This window comes from Dioscorea cayenensis, chromosome 1, assembly GCF_009730915.1.
Source record: "Dioscorea cayenensis subsp. rotundata cultivar TDr96_F1 chromosome 1, TDr96_F1_v2_PseudoChromosome.rev07_lg8_w22 25.fasta, whole genome shotgun sequence".
In the NCBI taxonomy this organism is placed as follows: domain Eukaryota; kingdom Viridiplantae; phylum Streptophyta; class Magnoliopsida; order Dioscoreales; family Dioscoreaceae; genus Dioscorea; species Dioscorea cayenensis.
The window spans coordinates 1,366,692-1,388,854 of NC_052471.1; the positions used below are offsets into that span (position 1 = coordinate 1,366,692).

Below are 22,163 nucleotides of genomic sequence, written 5' to 3' on the forward strand. Positions count from 1 at the left end.
TGTTTGTCCATTGAGGTTTTTGGAATTTGCAAGTTAAACAATTATGTGTATATATAAAGAGAGAAATATTTATGAATGTATAATATAAATTATTTGGATTCATAGTGAGATTTTTTTAGGGGATTACTTAGTACTTCTGTGATGTGCATGAATAATTATGCATTGAATTTTAGTGTGTTAAAGCTGGAGGAAGAAGATGAAGATGTTGATGATTATGAATAAATAAGCTTAATGTTCCAAAAAATTGAAGAATAATAAGTAAGAAATAAACTGCAAAAAATGGGCTGAGTTTTCTTGCATGCCTAAGTTTCATATATACCTGATAAATGGTACATAAAATTTGATCTTGATTTTTTTTCTCTGAAAAACACTCTTTATCTGCATCAAGAATGAGATGTAAACACAGTGCCCTGTGATTAAACTATTAATACAATGCAAATTAAGCAGAGAAAATTTGATACAATGAAACAAAACAGACATAACATCACAGGCCTTTGAAATCCAACCGAACATCTTCTAATATATTTCGGACCACTAGAAAATATAAATGAACAAATAAATAAATAAATTTACACAATTAAGCATCATAAGGAGACCAACAAACAAACAGATAAGTCCACAGAAATGTTAAATTAATGGCAAAACTTCGGATCATGCCAAGAGCATAAAAACCAAACCCACAACGTGAGAATTAATTTCTGAGCACTCAGCAATTAGATACAAAGCAGAGGAACCTAAAATTTCCAAGAAATCAGATAACAACAGGCAAAACAAACAAATTATAACCATCATTTACCAGCTGCTATAGACCCAAATATAATTTTTCAGAAAAGATAACAAAATGTCAGAGCTTTCTGAGTATATAAGTTCCACTCATACTGAAACAAATTACAAGTACACAGTATAGCTTCATCAAAACAACAATGGAACCCCTAATTCACACCAAACCAGAAAAACCAAATCATATAGAAACTTCTTCAATGCAACTTGGGCAAGGAAATCATAGCAAGGGTCATGGATTTGATTACACTTGTTGGATACACACATACATATAGGATACATACATACATACATACATACATCCGGAAAATTAATAATTGCCTACTTACCACATATGTAAAACCAAAATCATTAGGCAAAATCCATGCAGACTTATTATATAAGAATTCCTTCCTTTGGTACAGAGATAGAATCAGATTGATTCCTTGAATACCTTATTAGATCTTCCTCAATATCCGTGGCAACGGAGCAACAACCGACCCATCAAGCAAGGATGAAAGTCGGCTTTAGTGATCCGACAGCAACGAGTGAAAAGTATTCATACTCCCAAAGACACATTTTTAAATGTTTGGCAGGATACAAATATGTAACTACATATTCGGCAAATGGTCTAATGGATTGGTCACAATAAGCATTGATGTATTGATAAATATGACCTTCATTTTTAAGGTTTGAATGAAGGTGGCTTCCGAACGTTAGTAGCTTGTTCAAAGGCATAAGCAATCTCAATCAACCTTGGTTCAAAACCCTTCAATCCTGTAAAACATAGACCAAAAGGAGAACCATCTCTTCCATATCCTGCAGGAACACTGATCCCAGGATATCCACCAATGGCCATGATTGAAGTGAAAAATGCCTCTGGTGTCACCACTGCATCCAGCTTCTCTTTCTTCATCAACCTCTCCAGTCCTTGCTTGGAGAGCACCCTCATTTTGGCAATGGCTGCCCTTTCAGTAGGGCCTACTCCACTACTGTTTTGAGAATTCAAGAAGATATCCTGTCCATATTCCCCAATTTTTTCCTGAAAAATATAAAATGCAGGAATGCAGAATCTATCAAACATTTAAACATGAAGAAAAATAAAAATGCAAAAAAATTTGATATATGTCTTTACCTCATCCTTATGTTTATTGTTGAAGGTTATAAGATCAGCCAGAGACCTAACTGGCGAATATGTTAACTCTGAAAGGTAAGCATTGATAGCTTCCTTGAACTCCGCCCGCAATACCTCGTCCTCATATTTTCCTATGAAATCTTCAATAGTACTAGCCTTTGGAATCACCAAGTTGTCCAACAAGATAGCACCTTTTTCGCCTTCAAACCATAACAAGTATAAAAAATGCATGAAAAATGCCACTCTGTGGTACCTCTATTCTATGATTTAATAATAGGTACTTTAGTTCATGGACTATAAATCTTTGTTATCAGGTACATTTACCTCAATAATGTTCTCATCGCATGCATACTTCATAATTTTAAGATCATTGTGCATCTACCCTTTCTTAATTAATTGAATTTAATTGTTATATGTATATCTTAGCTCAATATTCTCGAAGAACTTTAATTCCAAATAAAGATAAATGTATAAATTATGCTTCGGTTTGCCATTAAAAATTAAAGGGTTTTCAGTTCCTAGTACAACTGAAATATAACCCCTTTCATTTCTTAGTTAGTAATATTAAAATTTCAATTAATCAGAAAAAAAAAACATCAAACACTACATTTAAATAATATATTTAACATTATAATAAATAAAATTAATTCATCTATTTAAATTATTTTTAATTTCAATTCACAAACTACAACACTGTATCCTTTTTTCCCCTAAATTCCTAAAATAATAATAAACCAATCTACAACACATAGAAGTTTATTATTATGCGATCTATTTCAGTTCATACATTTCAATTTAGTTTTTAATTACCTAAAACTTAAGTTAAATTATGCATAATCCTTTATTGTTGCCACCAAATTAATTAGATCCCTACCCCAAATAACATAGTTGACTTTTAACTCAAAAGATTTACATATATACATTGCGGGAAAATTTGAGATGATACTATGAAATATGCAAAAGCATGAATGCAAAAATTTAACAAAAGTATATGTGACAAAATCCCTCCATAAATATCATGATATATATATATATAATCCAATCTCATGAGATGTTGCATGAATGCCACAAGCTTTCAGTTTTCAATGGTCATACCTAGTAGACTAATTTGATGATTTACTATTTGACTGTATTAGAAAAAGTCAATACACTCCAAATAAATAAATAAATAAATAAATATTCAAATAACAAACCTCATGGTATTGAAATGCCGCTGAAAAGTTATCGCCCGTACAGATGTTGAGGGGAACAAATCGAAGTAGCCTTTGCTAAGTACACCGATCCGTTTCCCTTGAAGTCCATCCGTTTTCAAGAACCTCTCATACCCATTCCGCGGTATAAATACGGCAGCTTCACTGGTCGCATTCTCATCTCTCGGATCATACCCAACAATGACATCTAATACGTGGACTGCATCCGATACGGTTCGACAAATCGGTCTACCAAAATTCGATCAAAAAGAAAAATTAAAATAAGATAAAAAAACATTATCTACATCCCTAACCAATTATATATATAAATATATGAAAAAGTTTCGTCACGTGCAGACATCCATAGAATCGAAAAAAATAAAAAAATAAAATAAAGATAGAGACACAAACATAAATCAATATAATAACAATTACGATGCAACCCTTGTACCGACAAAAAAACACAGATGGTTGAGTTCTCAAAGTTCTATTAAAATCGAGTTGAATTATATCCGCATAAATCTTGATTGTTTTTTAACAGAGTGGATAAACTATGAATTTATTAAAAAAATATCAGAACAACAAATAACAAACAATACAAGCAAACTGACAACAAAACAATCAGGCAAAAAAAAACAAAAACAAAAACCAAAAAAACAACAAAAATCAATAATGCAACACTAGCGGTGTGACAGTTCACAACAGATTAAAAAAATTGAAGAACTTGGTCATAAGACCGCTGAAGGCTTAGATGACGAAGTTCACCCAAAGGTAATAAAGATCAGCTCAAAATTAATTTCTAAAAATTACTGATTAATTAATTACTGGATATAAATTAAAAAATTTAATTCAAAACAATGGAAAGGGCCAAAAACCTAGGAAGGTGGGCAAAGGCATGGGCGGCGAGATTACCCGACGTTGTCTTGGCGTGGTGAGATGGGGATGACGCCGGCGCGGCTGGCGAGACCGGCGGTGGGCTTAATCCCGACCACCGAGTTGGAAGACGAGGGGCAGATGATAGAGCCGTCCGTCTCCGTCCCCAGCGCCACCGTCGCCATGCTCGCCGCCACCGCGATGGCGGAGCCGCTGCTCGATCCACAAGGGTCCGCTGACAACACGTATGGATTCTGCCAAGTTTATACATCTCAAATCATTTTTTTATTAAAAAAATATTTTTTTAAAAAAACAAGAAATTCTCAAAATTTCAATACCTTTCCCTGACCGGAGCGGCCGCACCAGCCATCGGGGACGGAGAAGGATCGGAACTCAGCCCACTCGCTAAGACTAGCCTTGCCGAGAATGATGGCTCCGGCGCTCCTCAGCCGGCGAACAACACCGGCGTCACGCGGGACAACAGAGCCAAGCAAGGCGAAGGAGCCAGCGGTGGTGTTGAGCTGATCCTTGGTGGCGATGTTGTCCTTGAGGAGGATCGGAATCCCGTGCAGCCAACCGAGATGACGATCTCCGGCGTTGTTTCTCTCCTCATCGGCGAGCTCTGCCAGGCGAATAGCATCGGGATTCACTTCGATTACGGCGCGGACAAGAGGATTTAGGGCATGGATCCGATCGGAGTAGTACTGTACTAGCTGCCGGGATGTGAGCTTCCCCTCTTTGAAAGCTTGCTGGATGGCCTCGATTGTGGCTTCTTGGATCTCGAACCCATTGCCGGAGATGGCCATCGGCGGCGAGAGAAGGAGGAGCAGTGGAGCAATGAAGCTTAGCAGAGAAGCCATTGAGATGGAGGAAAGCAAAGATTGACTGCCCTTGACTCCGTTGGTGTTATGCTTATGCTTTGCCTTTTTTAAATGAATAAAAAAATAATATAAAACTGTCCCATTTCCATTTATTTTTACGGTTTCCCGCCAATTAAAATGTTTTTCTATCGAACTTAGGTAAATACCTCATTACTTATAAATAAATACATTTGATAATTAATTTAAAAAATAAAAAAATATTAGATAATTCTACAAAATAATAATAACAGTAATTTTCACTATATTGAGATGTGTTATATGCTGGCAATGCTGCAAATAAAAACCCATAAAAAGATAATAAATAATTTTTTTTTTTTAAAAAAAAGAAGGCCACATCTCTGAGGGTAAGAAGTAGAATTTAATTTTATACATACTTTTCTTTTTAGACATTGGATTTCAATCCAATGAATTCAAATTATTCTCTTTTTTCAATAGTTTTTATAACAGTACATCTCTACAATACTATTATAAACTACATTGCTATAAATAATATGAAATGAGATATACAGCATTATAAACATTCATAACCATCATAGTAGTTTAGCCAATTCAACCCATTGAACTTTGATTTTTAATAATGTACTAAAAAAAACTAACAAAAAACCAAATACACATGAATTATCCATTCCTGAACCAAGCACATATTTTGGGCACTGTTTAATATACAGTTTATGGTTTCTCTCTATCTTTATCACTATTCTTCTCCGTATATAAATGTGTTGACATAAATATCAACTTGGATGTTCAAGTTGAGTCCAATATTAACTTTGGAGAGAGACAAACACATTAATGAATGAATTTAGTTGATTAATTTTAAGTATTGTGAAAATAGAATTCAACGGTTGTGATTGATTCATTTGAGGTACAAATTTAATTGGGCGATTCCTGTCAAATTATCATGCAATTTTTTTTTACTGTAATACTGTGTTTTTAAGTACAATAATATAATTACAAACATGTTGATGACGGTTTGAAGTTTGAACCAAAGGTCTAAAAATAAAAGTTTAATTACCATATAGGTTTCTATAATTGTGCATTTTTTATCTTTTTAGCCTTTTAAATATTTTTAAGTACAATTAAATCCTTATATTTAGTCAAATTGAATCATTCTAGCCTACAGTAATATTTTTAAATACAATTAAGTCATTGTAATTTACACTTGTCCATTTATACAGCGGACTAAAATGACCTCATTCGACTAAATATAAAGATTTAATTGTATATATTATAAGGACTAAAAAAGGTAAAAAATACACAATTACCGTGACCTGCTTGTACAGTAATTAAACCGAAAATAAATAAAGCTTGATGAAATAGAAAGCTATAATCAATTATTAAGACGGAGTGACCTCGCCGCAGTTGGTGATGACGACGGGCTTGGAAATACTCCCACTCTGAGATCCCACCCTCTCGATCTTCTTCACCACGTCCATCCCCTTCACGACCTTCCCAAACACGACGTGCTTTTTATCCAGCCACGAAGCCCTCGCCGTGCAAATGAAGAACTGAGATCCATTTGTATTCGGCCCGGCGTTCGCCATCGAGACCACACCGGGACCTCTGTGCCTTTTGGCGAAGCTCTCATCCTTGAAATACATTCCATAGATCGATTCCCCTCCAGTTCCATTCCCGGCGGTGAAATCGCCGCCCTGGCACATGAATCCAGGGATCACGCGGTGGAAGATGGAACCCTTGAAGTGCAGCGGCTTTCCACTACGACCTATGCCCTTCTCGCCGGTGCACAGTGCCCGGAAGTTCTCCGCCGTATTGGGAACCACGTCGGAGTAGAGATCCATGACGATCTTCCCCGCCGACTCACCGCCGATCGTTATCTCGAAGAAGACCTTGGGATTCACCATCGTTGATTTGGATGGCTCGATGGAGAGGAAGGGGTGTGAATGGGGGGTTTAAATAGAGTGGCAGAGGAGAGAGAAATTAGGATGTGATTAGATCCTGGCCGTTGAAATTGACACGTGGTGAGATCTTGGGAAGGGTTGGGATAATGGGTTTATGTTCCAATTTTCCACTTGATTCGTTGGCGTTGCTCACACGCGAGTGTGGATCCGGTGGTGATATTGCTAGAGAGTTTTTAATATATATATATATATTGGAATCTGATTTTTTTTTTTTTTTTAATTTTAAAAAATAATTAGTCTTTATTAAGAAAAAGCATTCGAATATATGTGTGCATACTGCATACTTAATACCTTTATCTTTAGGTGCAAGTGCTTAGAAATTTGAAAAAATATTCTGCAGACGTCTGTAGATGTTTTTGGTACTGAAAATATTAGTAAAAATATAATTTAATAGTTATGATTTGTTTAGTTACTGTATAAACAATTGAATGTGTATCTTACTTTTGATTATGCACTATTTATAAGTATCTTTGGACCTCAATCCAACAGTACAAATCAACGTTCATGGATATTCACATAGAATTGATCCTCTCTATATATATATATTATAAAAAAAATCGGTTGAAAAACATCTGCCTAGATGCATGCAAACATGGCCAATGCTAGGACCTGCATTCAGGAAAGCTAAGACAAGGCATGGTCATGTAAATCTCTGTTGAATTTGAAACTAAATTAACTACAACAATCAAAGTATTTTTCTTTTTTTTCCACTTAAAAAGATCAAATTGAAGAAACATAGAAGATGATCATTTGGCAAACACAAGTTTAATATCTAACTGAGCTGGCCGGAGTTGATGATGGTGACAGTCTGTGACGTATCACCGCTCTTTGAACCCACAGCTTCGATTTGCTTCACCACATCCATCCCCTCCACGACGCTCCCAAACACAACATGCTTATCATCCAGCCATGGCGTTTTCGCCGTGCATATGAAGAATTGCGAACCATTTGTGTCTGGGCCTGCATTCGCCATTGAAAGCAATCCGGGGCCTGTGTGCTTCAGCTCAAAGTTCTCGTCCTCGAACTTCTCTCCATAGATTGACTCCCCGCCAGTGCCATTCCCGGCAGTGAAGTCGCCTGCCTGGCACATGAATGCAGGGATCACACGGTGGAAGGTTGAGCCTTTGAAAGTGTAGTGGCTTCCCACTTCGGCCCTCACCCCTCTCACCTGTGCACAATGCCCGGAAGTTCTCTGCTGTCTTTGGTACTACATCGGCAAACAGCTCCATTACAATCTTGCCAGCCAGGACTCCACCGATTGTGATTTCGAAGAAGACCTTTGGGTTTGGACCAGTCATTGCTTTCAATCCCTTCAGAAAACAAAAATCAGGATGAATGTTGAGGTCAACAATTCACATTCAGAGAAACAAAATTCATTGCTCCACAACTTAAACACATTACAAGCATTCAATAATAGACTGATGGCTGATATGGTTGATTTTGATTACCACAAAATGCTGGACACAAATACAAATTATATAATACTTGCCAAAAGAGGCTGTGCAAACAAGCATCAGAAGCAAGAAAAATATCATAGCAGAGTTTAAAAACGGTAAAAATAAAAGAATGGAAAGACTCCTTTTTCTCCTTCTATACATCATCTACTCTATTACTTTAAAACTCATACAAGTGAATACATTCTAGGATTGATGGAAAAGAGAGATTTGATGCAGAGAGAGTGAAAGTTCTTGTTTTCATTCAGAGGATATACAGTAAATATGCAAGAACAAAACAATTGTGAGAAAAGGTCACCTTGGATTGCCTTGGCATTTCAGAATGTCGCTTCGGCAGCTTCCACAACTGAAATGCGGATAACATGAAACAATTAGTGAACTTCTCATCACCTCAAATATACCAGCTTCTGTCAGCAAAAGGGATAGTGCCTCAGCTGACAAGCTCAAGGCAGCTTTTGTGCATTTGCCAAGAACATCAAAGCCATCTCAAGAGAAGGAACCACAAAATTGATAATTGCATGAACTTTAGTATTAAAAAATACGAAAAGATATGACAAAATTACCATAGAACATAGTTGTTTATTTTTCTATTACAGCAAATTTATGATTAATTAATTGAGAATTCATGTATCACTTCTACACTGCTCAATTTGCACTTCCCTCTTATTTTATTTCTTAAAAGCATCTTACCCAATGAGAACTAAAAGCATTCAGATACATTAGCAAACGTTTTGCTATTTTCTTCCAATCAAACAACAAATTCATCTCCAATTCAATTCATGTATAATTAAATTCATCTCAACCAATCAACATCATGCTCAATAAATAATAACAAGTTCATCTCTAATTTGAACTGCAACATCTAATTTATCTCTATTTAACAGTTGAAAATCTAACCACTAACATACATGGAACTGTAAATTTCCTTTAAATTAACTCTAAAAACAATCAGTATAAAAACAGATTAAATCAGCATAATTTTTCACTAAATAGTTCCCCAATTACCAACAAAATCATCACGCAACCATAATTCACCAACACCAATCTAAAACCCTAATCTCAGTGATGAAACACAATGTGAATTCCCAAATTTTCAGGAAAAAAAAAAGAGATTTTGTGAATACCTGGCCACAGTCGGCAATGGTGACTCTCTTCGAAGTCTTGCCGCTCTGTGATCCCAAGCTCTCAATTTTCTTCACGACATCCATCCCCTCCACGACAATCCCAAACACGACGTGCTTCAAATCGAGCCACGGCGTCGCCGCCGTGCAAATGAAGAACTGAGACCCATTCGTCCTCGGCCCAGCGTTCGCCATCGAGAGCACCCCAGGACCAGTGTGCTTCAGCTTGAAGTTCTCGTCCTCGAACTTCTCCCCATAGATCGACTCCCCACCGGTTCCATTGCCGGCGGTGAAGTCGCCGCCCTGACACATGAATCCGGGGATCACACGGTGGAAGATGGACCCTTTGAAGTGCAGCTGCTTCCCACTGCGCCCTTTGCCCTTCTCTCCGGTGCACAGCGCCCGGAAGTTCTCCGCCGTCTTGGGCACCACGTCGGCGTAGAGCTCCATCACGATCTTTCCCGCCGGCGCGCCGCCGATCAACACATCGAAGTAGACCCTCGGGTTCTCCATCTCTCTCTCTCTCTCTCTCTCTCTCTCTCAAAGAGATATTCAAATGATAATTCAATCTTGGCCGTTAAAAAAATCAAATGATAATTCAATCTTGGCCGTCAAAAAAATGGTAAGGCAGCGATGAAGATGAGCAGAGTATAAATTTATTTATTTATTTAATATATATACATATATAGGTTTTAAGTCATTTGTGTAACTACTCATACCTCTGTTAATTAAAAATGTTTATTTACTGCTATTGAATCATATCCAACGGTTATTGCTTATATAGATATCATACTGATTAGTGTGTACTGATATTGTATCACTATTTTAAACTGTTTAATAATATTATTCAATTTATGAATGGATGGTAACCGTTAGATATTATTCTGAATACTACTATAATCATTCATATATTTCAAATTTAAAGGCATTCCTAGATGATTGATCTTCACATATATATATATATATATATATATATATATATATATATATATATATTTGACAAATAAATGACAAGGTGAGGCTGCAAAAATATTGAAATACTAATACTTTTAGAAAAATATTTTTTTCATTTGCGTTGAGATAAACAAATTTAAAATAAAATTTAAGATGTTTTAAAAAAAAAAAATCAAAAGGGTTTATAAAAAAAACTATCAACGTAAATACTTGAGCTAAGGCTGTAAATGAATAATATATTTATTAAAAACTTAAACTTAGCTAGTTAAGAGCTCAACTTGATTTGTTTATTAAAGTAAATAAGCGATTTTTGAATTCAAATTTTGAACTTGTAAGGTAAACGAGGCGAGCATGGACACTATTAGGCTCGATTCATTAAAACTCATGAACAATTTATTTATAGTATTATTAAAAGCTCATTTACAATTTCATTAACAAGCTAATTTATAAAAATGCAATCATTAATAAACTCATTTATATAAAGTATTTAGAAAACCATTCATAGTAATTTTAACATGGTTATTTATGTGATCAATATTAATAATATGTTAAAAATGTTAAGAAATTTTTTTAATATAAATTAAGCAAAATAATTTTATTATAAAAAAATTGATATTATTTTAAAAACAATATTTTTTAAAAATAACAATAGTGCATTATTGAGAAAAAAAAATGATTGAGGTTTATCGAGTTGAACCTTATGCTTTAGAATTTTATAAAACTCAAAATAAATTTAAGTTCAATTCGGACTCGGTTAAAAATAAAATAATGATGAACTAACCTTCAACGTGGCCAAGCTTGGTTCGTTTACAGCCCAAGTACTAACAACAAGAGACAAAGAACAGCAGCGGGTCCTACGCAGTCCGACATGGCAGCCCACCGCATCCCATGCTAACCAATCAAAATCAACCACGTAGCCCAGCTCGATCAGATCAAGTCTCTAATCTCAAAGCACGAAAATAAAACAAAACACACCAACCCCCAACCAGATCCTTCCACGTCACTAAGTGGACCCCACACACAACTTCTTTGACTTCAGTCAGCAAACCATCAATCTCCAAAGCGATCACAACGGTCCATCACTTTCCTCGAGATCAGTACTCTGCAGTCAAATTCTAAAACATAACCTAATCACACTCGATCTCGAAGAGTCACATCCTCATCTTCCGCCACGTGTCACTCCCTTAATTTTTCCCTTATAAGCAACACCAACGAAACGATCCTCTCATCTTCTTCTCCTTCTCCCCAACCTCGAGCGAGAGAGAACCCTCGTACCGCCGCCGGCGCTCCTCTCTCCGATGGATTCTCGGCTAACCTCCGACGAGCATGAGGTCGCCGACGTTCTCCGCAATCTCTCCCGGATGTTCACCATCAAACCAGAGCTGAAGCCCCGGCAACGCTACTTCGGCATCCTCCCTCGATGGGGTGTTCGAAAACCTAGATCCATACCTTCCAATAAGCCCCCGGATCCATCCAAAGCTCTGGAACCGAATCAGTCCATCCCGCCTGCTCTTCCGGCCTCCTCGAGCCCCTCCACTCCCATGTCCTTCCCGGCGACCAGTGAGGAAGCTGAACCCAACCTCGTTAGCCCTAAGAAGCCTTCGCCGTCTCGGAGCTACAAGATTCATCAACAGGTGAGATTTCCCCTTCTCCACCCCCCCTTCTTCGATCTTGCTCTTTTTCTTCGTTTTAGTAGTGATTGATTTCGGTTTCTTCTTCTTCAGTGGATTGAAGAACAGAACGAGAAAATCGCGGTGTTGTCCGTCATTGAACTCAATATCCAACAAGTGCGTTCCTTTCTCTTCCTCTCTTCCTCTCTCTCTCTTTGTTTTTCCTTTTTTTTTATATAATTATTTTATATTTTCACTAAAAATTTTGATTTAATTTTATTAAAAATCTCGAAATAGAAGCTGGAAGCATCCAGAGGCAACCATATAAGCATCGAAGCTCAGAGTTCTTGGCTCAACGAGATTAGTTTGCAGGTTATTTATTTATTTATTTATTTATTTATTTCATTATATTTCTTGAAATATTTGGATAAGATTTATAGAATTAAAAATATATATATATATATATATATATATTATTTATTGTTTTTCAGTTAAAACAGAGGACGAGAAAGAGGACGAGGGTGACAGTAGAGGAAACCGTGAACCCGATGAACGGCTCAGATCTCGCCAGCGTGGACCAGCACCATCAGATAAACGGCTGTGATGATGCCAACAACAACGATCATCGGAAGCGGGTGATGGTTTGCTTACCGGATCTGAACATCTCGGCGGAGGAGATGGATAGGTGGGAACGGGCGGCGGAAGCGGCGCAAGCAAGGAAACGAAGGCTCGAGATTTGTAGACAAAAGAGCTCCTCCACCGCCACCGCCACCGCCATCGCCGCCGGTAGAGGGCTTCCTTCCCGGCCTAGTATGAAGTTTAAGGTACGATGGTGATGACGTGTAATGTTATTTTATTTAATGAGTTTTCTTAATGGGTCCATGATTTTTGGAGATTGTTTCTCCCTTCTTTTTTTTGGCTATTTAATATTAATAAATTTGATTTTTTTTTTTTTTTAAGGAAATGTTATGTGACGGAAGGGTTTAGCATTGTTTCTCTCTAAAACTCTTTTTATTTCAATGATTATAATTTTTGTAAGTTATTGATAAAATAACTTATGTTGTACATTTGATGCAAACGTGAGTAATTATTTTTATTTTTTTTTATTTTTATTTTTTGAAAAAAACAACAAGTTCGTACCTCTATGAAGTATGAATGTGGATTATAACATCATTCCTGAGTTAGAAGATTCAAATTATCACCACACCACAGAGAAAACAATAGTTCTTCAATCTTTTCAAATTTTGAAGCATGATAATAGTAAGAGTGATCAAATGAGTTAAACCATTTTTTTTTTATTAGAAACAAAATATTTTTAATGAAAAAGTAAATATTTATGGCCCAAAAAGACTTGCAAGTAAAAAGGTATAATGTGAGTTTTGTTTTTATAATTGTGAGAAAAAACAACCTCCTCTCTACGGTTTTTCATTATATCATTTATTTAATTGTTTTAAGTGAATTTTAATAAATAAATGAAATTAAAATTATCACTGGATGACCCTTGAGATTAGGATTATCAAAATGATCAAAGATAGATGATTATTTCTAGTGATTATTTTCTCCTCTTATTTTATTATAGGGTTATCTAATTATTTTTTATAATTTTTTATGTATTCTATTTTGCGCCAGAAATTGTAATTATGGTCATAATTTATTTATATTTGTATCTATTTTATTCTATAGTTATTTTTTAGATATATTTTGAATGATTTATTTATTTTATTTTTTTAAAAAGTTGGGCTCAGGTTTAGATCAGTAGGTTGCATAGTAGTTGGAGTGAATTTCCAAAAATTTAAAGCTCTTGTTTTCATTTCTTAAGTGCATTGTGGGAACACTCTAACATTAGACTAATTAGAAAACCTAAAATTGGTTTGAAAGTAAATAAAAAATTTAGATCACTGTATTACTCCGTATTTTTTTTTAATAAATTTGTGATTTATTTATTTTATTAAAAAAATAAGTAAAAACTATTACAAATAATAATAATAATAATAATTTTATATAAATTTTAATTATGTGTACATACGATATAATTATATAAAAGGCAGTGGGATATCATTTTTTGATTTTTTTTTTTTATCTTTTTCATTAGCTGGGTTAATGAAAAAGTTTATTTTTTTCTATAATATATATATATATTTATTTATTTATTTATTTGAGATGGTTTGTCCACATTGTAAAAAAAAATAATTATAAAATCTTTCTATGTAAATAAATTATTTATTGTTATTTTTATCAAAAACATGATCAAGCATGCTAACTCCAATTGGCTACCATGCAATAGGAAATCTCTTAATTTTAAAAGGAGGAGAAATTGGCAAAAAAAAATAAAAATTAAAAAATTAAAATAGATGTTATTTCTCAGTGTATGAGCATTCAAATGGAATGTATATATATACATATGTATATTCACTTTTAATTCTCAAATTACAGTGTTACGTGCATATCAATATCTCTGTCTAATTTTATGGTTGATATGGTTGACAAAATTATCACAGTATAAGCAACAAAGTTAAATAAAAAGTCTAACTTACATAGAAGGATATAAACCATGAATTTTTTTAAAAACCATGAATCAAACTTTTAACTTTTAGTTTGTTGAAGGGTCAAAATAATAATAAAACATTTTTAATAGCTTAAAAATCATTGATGCAATTACAGCTTCTTTTTAATAGAACAGAAAATTTTTCTGTTTAATAAATAAATGAATAAGTAAACAACCATAATATAAATTATAAATCAAAAGGGACACTTTTCTCGAATAGAACAGTTACAAATACACAAATAATTTCAATACTCAGTTTCTTAAGCAATTTTCTCATTTTTTTTTTCTACATTAAAGTCTGAATTCAATTCAAACATTTTTATGACAAATGAATGGTATATTAAAGGATTTCATTGTAAATTTCACTTAAACAAATCATCTGATTCATCACCTATATAATATTAAATGAGTTCAATTTAACCCGTCTTTTAAACATCTTCATCATCTCTTTTAGCATGAATGAGAATGAAGTATCAATTACATTTTTATTTTTTATTTGTTTATAAAGAGAGCAAGGCATCTATCTCTATCATTGTAAGACGGAGTTAATCCCTCAATCTCCTAGTGAGCAAGAAAGGGAGACCATCATTTTATTGCTGGAATGATACATTTTTCTTTTAATGAAATATATGCAAGTCACATTAGGAACGTGTACATGTGTAGAGTTAATCCTTCAATGCATTCACCTTGCATGAGCTAATATATTTATATATATATATATATAAACATCATTTGTGGACAACACACAGGACAAAACAGAAATTTGAGTTAGGATTTTTAGGAGCAGTGGATCATCATCTACTAACGTAAGTAGAAATGCGTACTCTATATATTATATTAGGTGAATGCTCTTGAGCAATGACCTCACGGCCTAAAGATTCAAATGGGCCATGGATTCTCTGTAATAATCCCCTCCCCCTTCCCCTTTACCAACTGGGCACGGAATGGGGAAAAAATATTTCCCACCTAGTAGCCTGGGGAAGGGGGCGCGAGAATTCCAAAGAATAAATCATATATTAAGAGGGAGTTAATTCCTCAATCTCCTAGTTAGCAAGAAAGGGAGACATCATTCTATTGCTTGAATGATACATTTTTCTTTTAATGAAATATATGCAAGTCACATTATGAACGTGTACATGTGTAGAGTTAATCTTTCAATGCATTCATCTTGCATGAGCTAATATATATATATATATATATATATATATATATATATATATATATATATATATATATATGTAAACATCATTTGTGGACAACACACAGGACAAAACATGAATCTGAGTTAGGATTTCCGGGACCATTGGATCACCATCCGATGGCCCCCATGGATATTTGTAGATTTCAAATCTACTAATGTTAGTAGAAACGCGTACTCGAGATTCAAGTGGGCCATGGATTTTCTAAAATAACCCCCTCCCCCATTCCCTTTACCAACTAGGCACACAATGGGGAAAAAACTTTTCCCGCCTAGTAGCCTGGGGTGGGGGCGTGAGAATCCCAAAAAATAAATTATATATTTTAATTTTATTTATTAATTTAGTTTCAAATTTTCTATATTATTTGTATTAATTAACTTATTGGTTTATCATACATTATTGTTTATTATGAGAAATATTTTGTGCAAAATAACCCCCAGCCCCCACCTTCGTTGCATCCCTGTCACTGCCTCGAGATTGAGACTTCATCTGGATTTGATTAAACGCAAATATTGTTCCACGTGTCCAAAGTGGATTCCTTGTAACAAACCTGTGACATGGGGCCCACATCCGTTATCCAAATCTTGGAACTTCCTCGTCGATTTCCCGAATTGGGGAGAGAAAGGCGAAAGCTTTCTAGGGCTCGCAGTGTGCTAGGGTTTCGAAATTGCTCGAATGGATCGGTGGACGAGTCTCCATTGCTCTCCCGAGACCTCTTGCCCCGATTCAAGGTCGGTAATGGCACCCTCCTGTTGTTCTCTGCTTTCAAACCACTCTCAATTTGGTTTTTGTTTTCATATTTCAAGCATGTCCATCTGTGATATCATTCTCTTGATTTTTATTGCTGCAATTGCTTAATTTCACAATTCCAGATGTCATAATTGTAGGATTAGAAGCAGTGATCTTTGAATTTTTGGTTTTGGGTACTGAATTTAGGTCTTGTATAGAATGTATACTGAGTTTCTATATCTAAATTTGTAGAATAAAAATCAGATTTTGTGAATTAGAAAGCTCATGATTTGTTTCTGATTCCTAATTTTGGCTATGTGATTAGGTTTTTATATGGGAGTTATATACAAATTTATTGTTTGAAATGAGTGAGGATTGCTTCTTCATCAATATTAAGAACTCAATGCTCAATTAGTATTTATGGAATTGCTGATGGTCATGGCAAGGAGTGTCTATTACAATGCTAGAATCAAGAAGATTATTGAGTGCTTCTATTGCTTGTTTACATTCTGTCACCTGATTTGATTCTTTAAGAGTGAATTTAGTTCGATTTCTCAAGCGAACCATTTTCAATTATCTATGCAGTAGCAAGGTGCAACAAGAAGTTAAAGACTCTATGGCTGTGCGAAAAGGGCAGAAAGCTGACCGTGAAAAATTGAGGAGGGAGCGGCTGAATGAACAATTTTTCGAGTTGGGAAAGGTGCTAGGTAAATTGCATTTATATCTATTTGGAATTTCGAAGGAATACACTTTAGCTTTATGGTAGATGACATTTCAATTTTCTTTCCCGGCAATATGATGCTGTAAAAACTAGATTTCGTTTTTTGCTTGCAGACCCGGAACGTCCGAAAAACGACAAGGCGACTGTCCTTTCGGATGCAATTCAAATGCTTAAGGACTTGACTGCTCAAGTCGACCGATTGAAAGCTGAATATATGACACTCTCTGAAGAATCAAAGGAGGTAACATGTGATACTTAAGCCAGTAGTTGCATTAACTAAATTGAATTAGTTCTTCTTATCTATACTGAAATTGGAGTGAAATTACTGCTGTTGTTTTTGTAGCTGACCCAAGAAAAAAATGAGCTCAGAGAAGAAAAGGCAAAGATTAAATCCGATATTGATAATCTGAATGCTCAGTATCAACAAAGGCTCAGGGTAATGTTTCCTTGGGGCGCAATGGACCATTCGGTCATAATGGGTCATCCGCCATCATATCCATTTCCGGTGCCGGTTCCAATTGCCTCTGGTCCAATTGCTATTCATCCATCTATGCCTCCTTACCATTACCTCCGTGGTCCGAATCCTGGAGCTTATCCTGCTTATACGCCATATTCAACCACTTCTAATCACCAAGGTGACCAGCCATCTAACCAACAGAATAACCCAAACCCACCACCAAGCTGCGAACAATCTCACGACACATCTGAGAAGGATTGTGGCAGCAAATTGTCCGATAATCATACACAAAGTGGTGCAGAAAGAAGAGAAGATTTTAGTGATGTTCCAACGGAATTGGAACTCAAAACTCCTGGATCTACTGGCCCGTCTTCTCTTTCACAAGTAGCACATGATCAGGTGCATTCCCTTATTATTTTAGTTTTACTACAATTTTCAATCCAGATTGTCACCATCCTTTAGTCTTGCATGTTTGATCTTTCAATGAAGCTTATTTGTTCTATTCCTCATTATGCTGATTCACATGAAATCTGGGTTTGAGTTTTGAATGATCTGGTTTAGTACTGATGCATTGGTTCCATTATAATACAGGAATTGTCTTCTGAAGGAAGAGAAGGGACGAAATTGGCTCGACGAAAAAAGTGTGTTTCCTCGGAAGGGAGCACTCCAAGTAGTTGTTCTTCTTCCTGTGATTTGCCAGAAAGCTCTTCCTATAGCATAGGAGATGGCTCTGTGGCCAACCAGTAAAAATATCATCGAAACTACTGAGTTTTAAGTTAACTTATTGCTGCAAGACTGCAGTGTGATGTAATACTGAGACAATTATCTAAAGGGGTGTGAAGATGCACAGATGAACTTAGTTAAAGAATGAGCAGCTGAAGAAATATAGAGAAACTTTCATAGATTATCAAGCTCTTTCTTGTGTATGTATTATCAGAGATATTTAACTTTGGAAGCAATTTACCAGACTATGATTCTTTATGAGAGAGAAAGAGAGATCAAATGGATTAGAAGAAATACCAAAAAGTATCTGTTAATTTACTTTCACAGTCTGCAATTCAAGACACATTACATTTCTATGAAGTTCAGGAAATAAAACTGGACAAGAATGTACATTATCCAGATTTGCTTCTTGACCATCTAAAATCAAGATGTGTATCTAATGCTTCAGCATTAGACAACTCCGGCCGGAAGTCGCAGCACGAGTTGACCGCCGACAAGACTGTCAAAAACAAATAGAGAATGATGTTTCATGAATCAAAATGACAATTTTTCTTGACAGCAAATACAAAGTTTCTGTCTCACCTCTTAATATAATAGTAACAGAAGTCGGCAAGGATGAATGTTTGGACTATTTCTGAAAGAATAACCATTGAAGGCCACAATCCGTGGCCTAAAGCCGTCAACAGAACACCCCGGGTATCTAAGACCTGCATGATAGACCAGTTTTAATGTAACACTAACCAATAAATCTGATTTGCAGTGGTCTACATCTTTATGGTACAAAAGGGTTGAACAAAAAAACACATTGAAATTTCTGTTTGAATAAATGCTGAGCACGCATAGTTTCACTGATAAACCACATTCAGTAGATATGCCAATTCAAGAGTACAGTTCATAGATAAATAATAATAATAATAATAATAATAATAATAATTTTTTTTGTATAAAAGGCGATGAATCAGAGTAATGCAAACATCAATTTTGAGTATAAGCATTTTTTTTTTTTTTTATCGTTATAAACGTGGACAAGCCACAGAATCGAACCTTCAATTTTTGAGTTGAAAGAGAAATGAAATACCAACTCTCCTATTATGGGTGTGGTTAAACATATGCATCTAACCTATTTCTCATTTAAGAAGAATAATAGAAATCTTGTTAAATCTATTATATAAATCACTGCTTAAAAGTCTAGCACCTAGTAAAGAATGTGCAAAGTATAAATAGATAGTTATTTGTGTGACAATAAGATCTAGGATATCTAAATAATAAATGATATATACAAGCCAAGGAACTTAAGCCAGACCTGAAGGACCCAGTGTGCACAACTCAAAAACCTTGCAACCCCAAGAGCAAATACATAGTGAGCTGTGAATGGTTCAACAATCTGCCGAGAAAGATGAAAAGCAATCAGGATGCAGCGAAACAAATAATAAAACAATAAACAAAATTTTAAAAAGCATGTAATCATTTTTCAGAGCAAACCTTTGTGTTCTGCATTAGGTGCAACTGGGGCAGCACTGAAACAGATTCCAAATAAACACAGAAGGCCCATAAAATTCGGCTCACAAGTTTATACAAGGTCGTGGAAGGATGGACAACAAGGGCAAATATAGCACAAGGCACAACCTGGCAGAAATGGAAATGAATACAATAATGAGTTAACTCAAAGATCGAAGAAGATACTCAAAGTTTATCATCATGGCTACAAATCTTGCGGCTTTTAACAAGCAGAGCTTCAATGTGGATGCATCAATAGCATTCCATTATGTCAAGTTTAATAGAGAAGGCAATGCAATCCTCACCACGTAGTATATGGGAATGTTGTCCTTATCTTCCATGTAACTGGACCTCAATTTAAATCTTATCATATAAATAACCCACAAAGTAGTCACTAGAGAAGCAGAGTCCAGCAGTGTATGTATGTCGTATTCTATAACAAAACTGCAGTACAATCTAACTGCTAGAAATAGAGCAGTTAGCTCTTGAGACTTGAGTGAGAGTCCTGCAACAATTTAATTGACGCATTAGATCAATAAAAATAGAACAAACAGTTTCAAATCAATCTTTTACAAAAATACATTTCAACGAAAAAAAGCCCTTGTGCAAATAAATGCAAACACATGAAGGGTGCCAAAGCATTTGGTTCACTGGTTATCTTTAGCCTATACAAAAGATTAACATAAAATAATACCTTCATTTGAAACACAAGTTCAGAGAACTCATGTTCAAAGAATTAACTTGTTCATCTTCACAATAATACCAATACTAATTGGAAAAGTTCGACAAGGGATGAAAATATATACTCCAGCTTCATTCCAGTGAAAACTACCAAATTTTAAAGTACTAAATACAAAGATGCTTCATACTAAATACTTCATCCTAGGAAGTTATTGTTGGCATTTGATCTATGACTGGATGCAAAATAATCACAATAATATCATAATTTGAATGTTTGGGTTCAAGAAATTCACTGAGAACTACAAGTAACTTAATAAAACTAACAACAATCATGAAATTCAGACACATAAATTTATATTAAAAAAATTAGGGCAAAGCAAACAACTTCACCGCAAAACCCTAGTTCAAAATTAATATCAATGCGCGCAGCTTCACACTTGCAATAGCTCATCATCTCCATAATCAGTAAAGTTTCCAACTTTCTCAAAAGCAATTTAAAAAAAAACTACAAAATCAAAGAAAATCAGGCATATCATAAATCAACACGGTTACTCATTTTCACAATCAGCAAAAATTCCAACTTTTTCGCATACATAGAACAAACACAAGATCAAAGAAAACCAGCCGAAATCCAGGATACCAACCAGCACAAGTCCGCTCCTTGGTGAGCTTATAGATGAGAACAGAGATCCCAATGGCGTGGCAAGCCTCAGCGGCGACAAAGAGGTTATCGTGATCATGGATGATGAAACGGATGAGCACTAGAGCCGCCATTCCCATCACCACAGCGAGGAAAGCCTTCACCTTGGGCGGCTGCCGCTGCACCCACGCCATCACTGCCCTCACCGTCCGCTTCGATCCCTTCATCGTCTCCGCTTCGATCGAACTGATCCACTCTAGGGTTTCACAGCAATCCCTTTCTTTTTCTCACTCTTCTTAATTAATTCAGCCGTAAATAAATTAATAATTAAATAAAATAAAGGTTTTGGAGTGTTTGGAGTCTTCTTTAATGGTTATCTAATAAATAATTAAGTAGTTGAAATTTTAGAACATCAAGTTGGAATTTTTTTATTTTTCAGATAATTGTTTTAAATAATAATTAATTTACATAATTAGATAGGATTTAGAGGGAGTAGATGACCTACATTATTCTACCTAAAATTTGAATTATAAATTTTTAATTAATATGATTATATATTTTTCCCATAAAAAAATAAATAAATAAATGAATAAATTAAGGGTTTGGAGTGCTTGGAATCTGCTTCTTTAGTTATCTAATAAATAATTAAGTAGTTAATTAACTAATTGATTTACACCCCGCATCTCTCTTAAAAAAAAATAATTTATACAAGTAGATAGCATTAGATGAGTACGTAGATGACCTATATTATTCTCCCTAATTCTTTCAAATTTATATTTTTTATTATCGTGGTTATAAACTTTTTTCCCATAATATTCTTTGTAAAATAAATTATAGGAAATTTTAAATATCAGGAATTTTTTTTTTACAAAACATGGAAAAAGATTATATATATATATATATATATATCTTTTGGATGCAAATCTAATGTAATTTAAAAAAGGAAGGAAATTTAGTTTACATTGAATCCCTTTTTAGGGTCTAGGCAATAAAATAATAATAATTTTTATTTTTAATCAAAAATAATTCCTATTCCAACATAGCAATCAAAATATTATTAAAATAATTTGAAAAAAAA

The 22,163-nt window shown here is 34.8% G+C and overlaps 6 protein-coding genes across 6 annotated transcripts; 2 read left to right on the top strand and 4 right to left on the bottom strand.

Moving 5' to 3' along the window:
- Window positions 1-1,131: 1,131 nt before the first annotated feature.
- On the bottom strand, window positions 1,132-4,864 carry LOC120264552 (probable amidase At4g34880). The gene is made up of 5 exons (XM_039272378.1): window positions 4,296-4,864; window positions 3,997-4,211; window positions 3,087-3,333; window positions 1,895-2,092; window positions 1,132-1,801 (listed from the first exon to the last, which is right to left on the bottom strand). The coding sequence occupies exons 1-5, from the start codon at window positions 4,815-4,817 to the stop codon at window positions 1,445-1,447; spliced, it is 1,539 nt and encodes a 512-aa protein (XP_039128312.1). The 5' UTR covers window positions 4,818-4,864; the 3' UTR covers window positions 1,132-1,444.
- Window positions 4,865-6,037: 1,173 nt separating this feature from the next.
- LOC120259188 (peptidyl-prolyl cis-trans isomerase 1-like) lies at window positions 6,038-6,718 on the bottom strand. Its single transcript, XM_039266785.1, has one exon. It carries the CDS (start codon window positions 6,695-6,697, stop codon window positions 6,173-6,175), a length of 525 nt encoding a protein of 174 aa, XP_039122719.1. The 5' UTR covers window positions 6,698-6,718; the 3' UTR covers window positions 6,038-6,172.
- A 673-nt stretch (window positions 6,719-7,391) lies between these two features.
- LOC120261740 (peptidyl-prolyl cis-trans isomerase F, mitochondrial-like) lies at window positions 7,392-9,862 on the bottom strand. The gene is given in 4 exon segments (XM_039269724.1): window positions 7,392-7,892; window positions 7,894-8,064; window positions 8,507-8,554; window positions 9,333-9,862. Coding segments are annotated over 4 exon segments (1,095 nt in total). The 5' UTR covers window positions 9,843-9,862; the 3' UTR covers window positions 7,392-7,526.
- A 1,654-nt stretch (window positions 9,863-11,516) lies between these two features.
- Window positions 11,517-12,873, top strand: LOC120261768. The gene is made up of 4 exons (XM_039269754.1): window positions 11,517-11,917; window positions 12,008-12,070; window positions 12,191-12,265; window positions 12,385-12,873. Exons 1-4 carry the CDS (start codon window positions 11,582-11,584, stop codon window positions 12,727-12,729), a joined length of 819 nt encoding a protein of 272 aa, XP_039125688.1. The 5' UTR covers window positions 11,517-11,581; the 3' UTR covers window positions 12,730-12,873.
- A 3,353-nt stretch (window positions 12,874-16,226) lies between these two features.
- Window positions 16,227-18,451, top strand: LOC120261750 (transcription factor bHLH121-like). The gene is made up of 5 exons (XM_039269734.1): window positions 16,227-16,368; window positions 16,952-17,073; window positions 17,201-17,328; window positions 17,431-17,943; window positions 18,136-18,451. Exons 1-5 carry the CDS (start codon window positions 16,313-16,315, stop codon window positions 18,289-18,291), a joined length of 975 nt encoding a protein of 324 aa, XP_039125668.1. The 5' UTR covers window positions 16,227-16,312; the 3' UTR covers window positions 18,292-18,451.
- A 100-nt stretch (window positions 18,452-18,551) lies between these two features.
- LOC120261758 (ER lumen protein-retaining receptor erd-2.2-like) lies at window positions 18,552-21,377 on the bottom strand. The gene is made up of 6 exons (XM_039269744.1): window positions 21,090-21,377; window positions 20,070-20,269; window positions 19,750-19,893; window positions 19,571-19,651; window positions 18,850-18,974; window positions 18,552-18,766 (listed from the first exon to the last, which is right to left on the bottom strand). Exons 1-6 carry the CDS (start codon window positions 21,310-21,312, stop codon window positions 18,718-18,720), a joined length of 822 nt encoding a protein of 273 aa, XP_039125678.1. The 5' UTR covers window positions 21,313-21,377; the 3' UTR covers window positions 18,552-18,717.
- Between the last annotated feature and the right edge of the window lie 786 nt (window positions 21,378-22,163).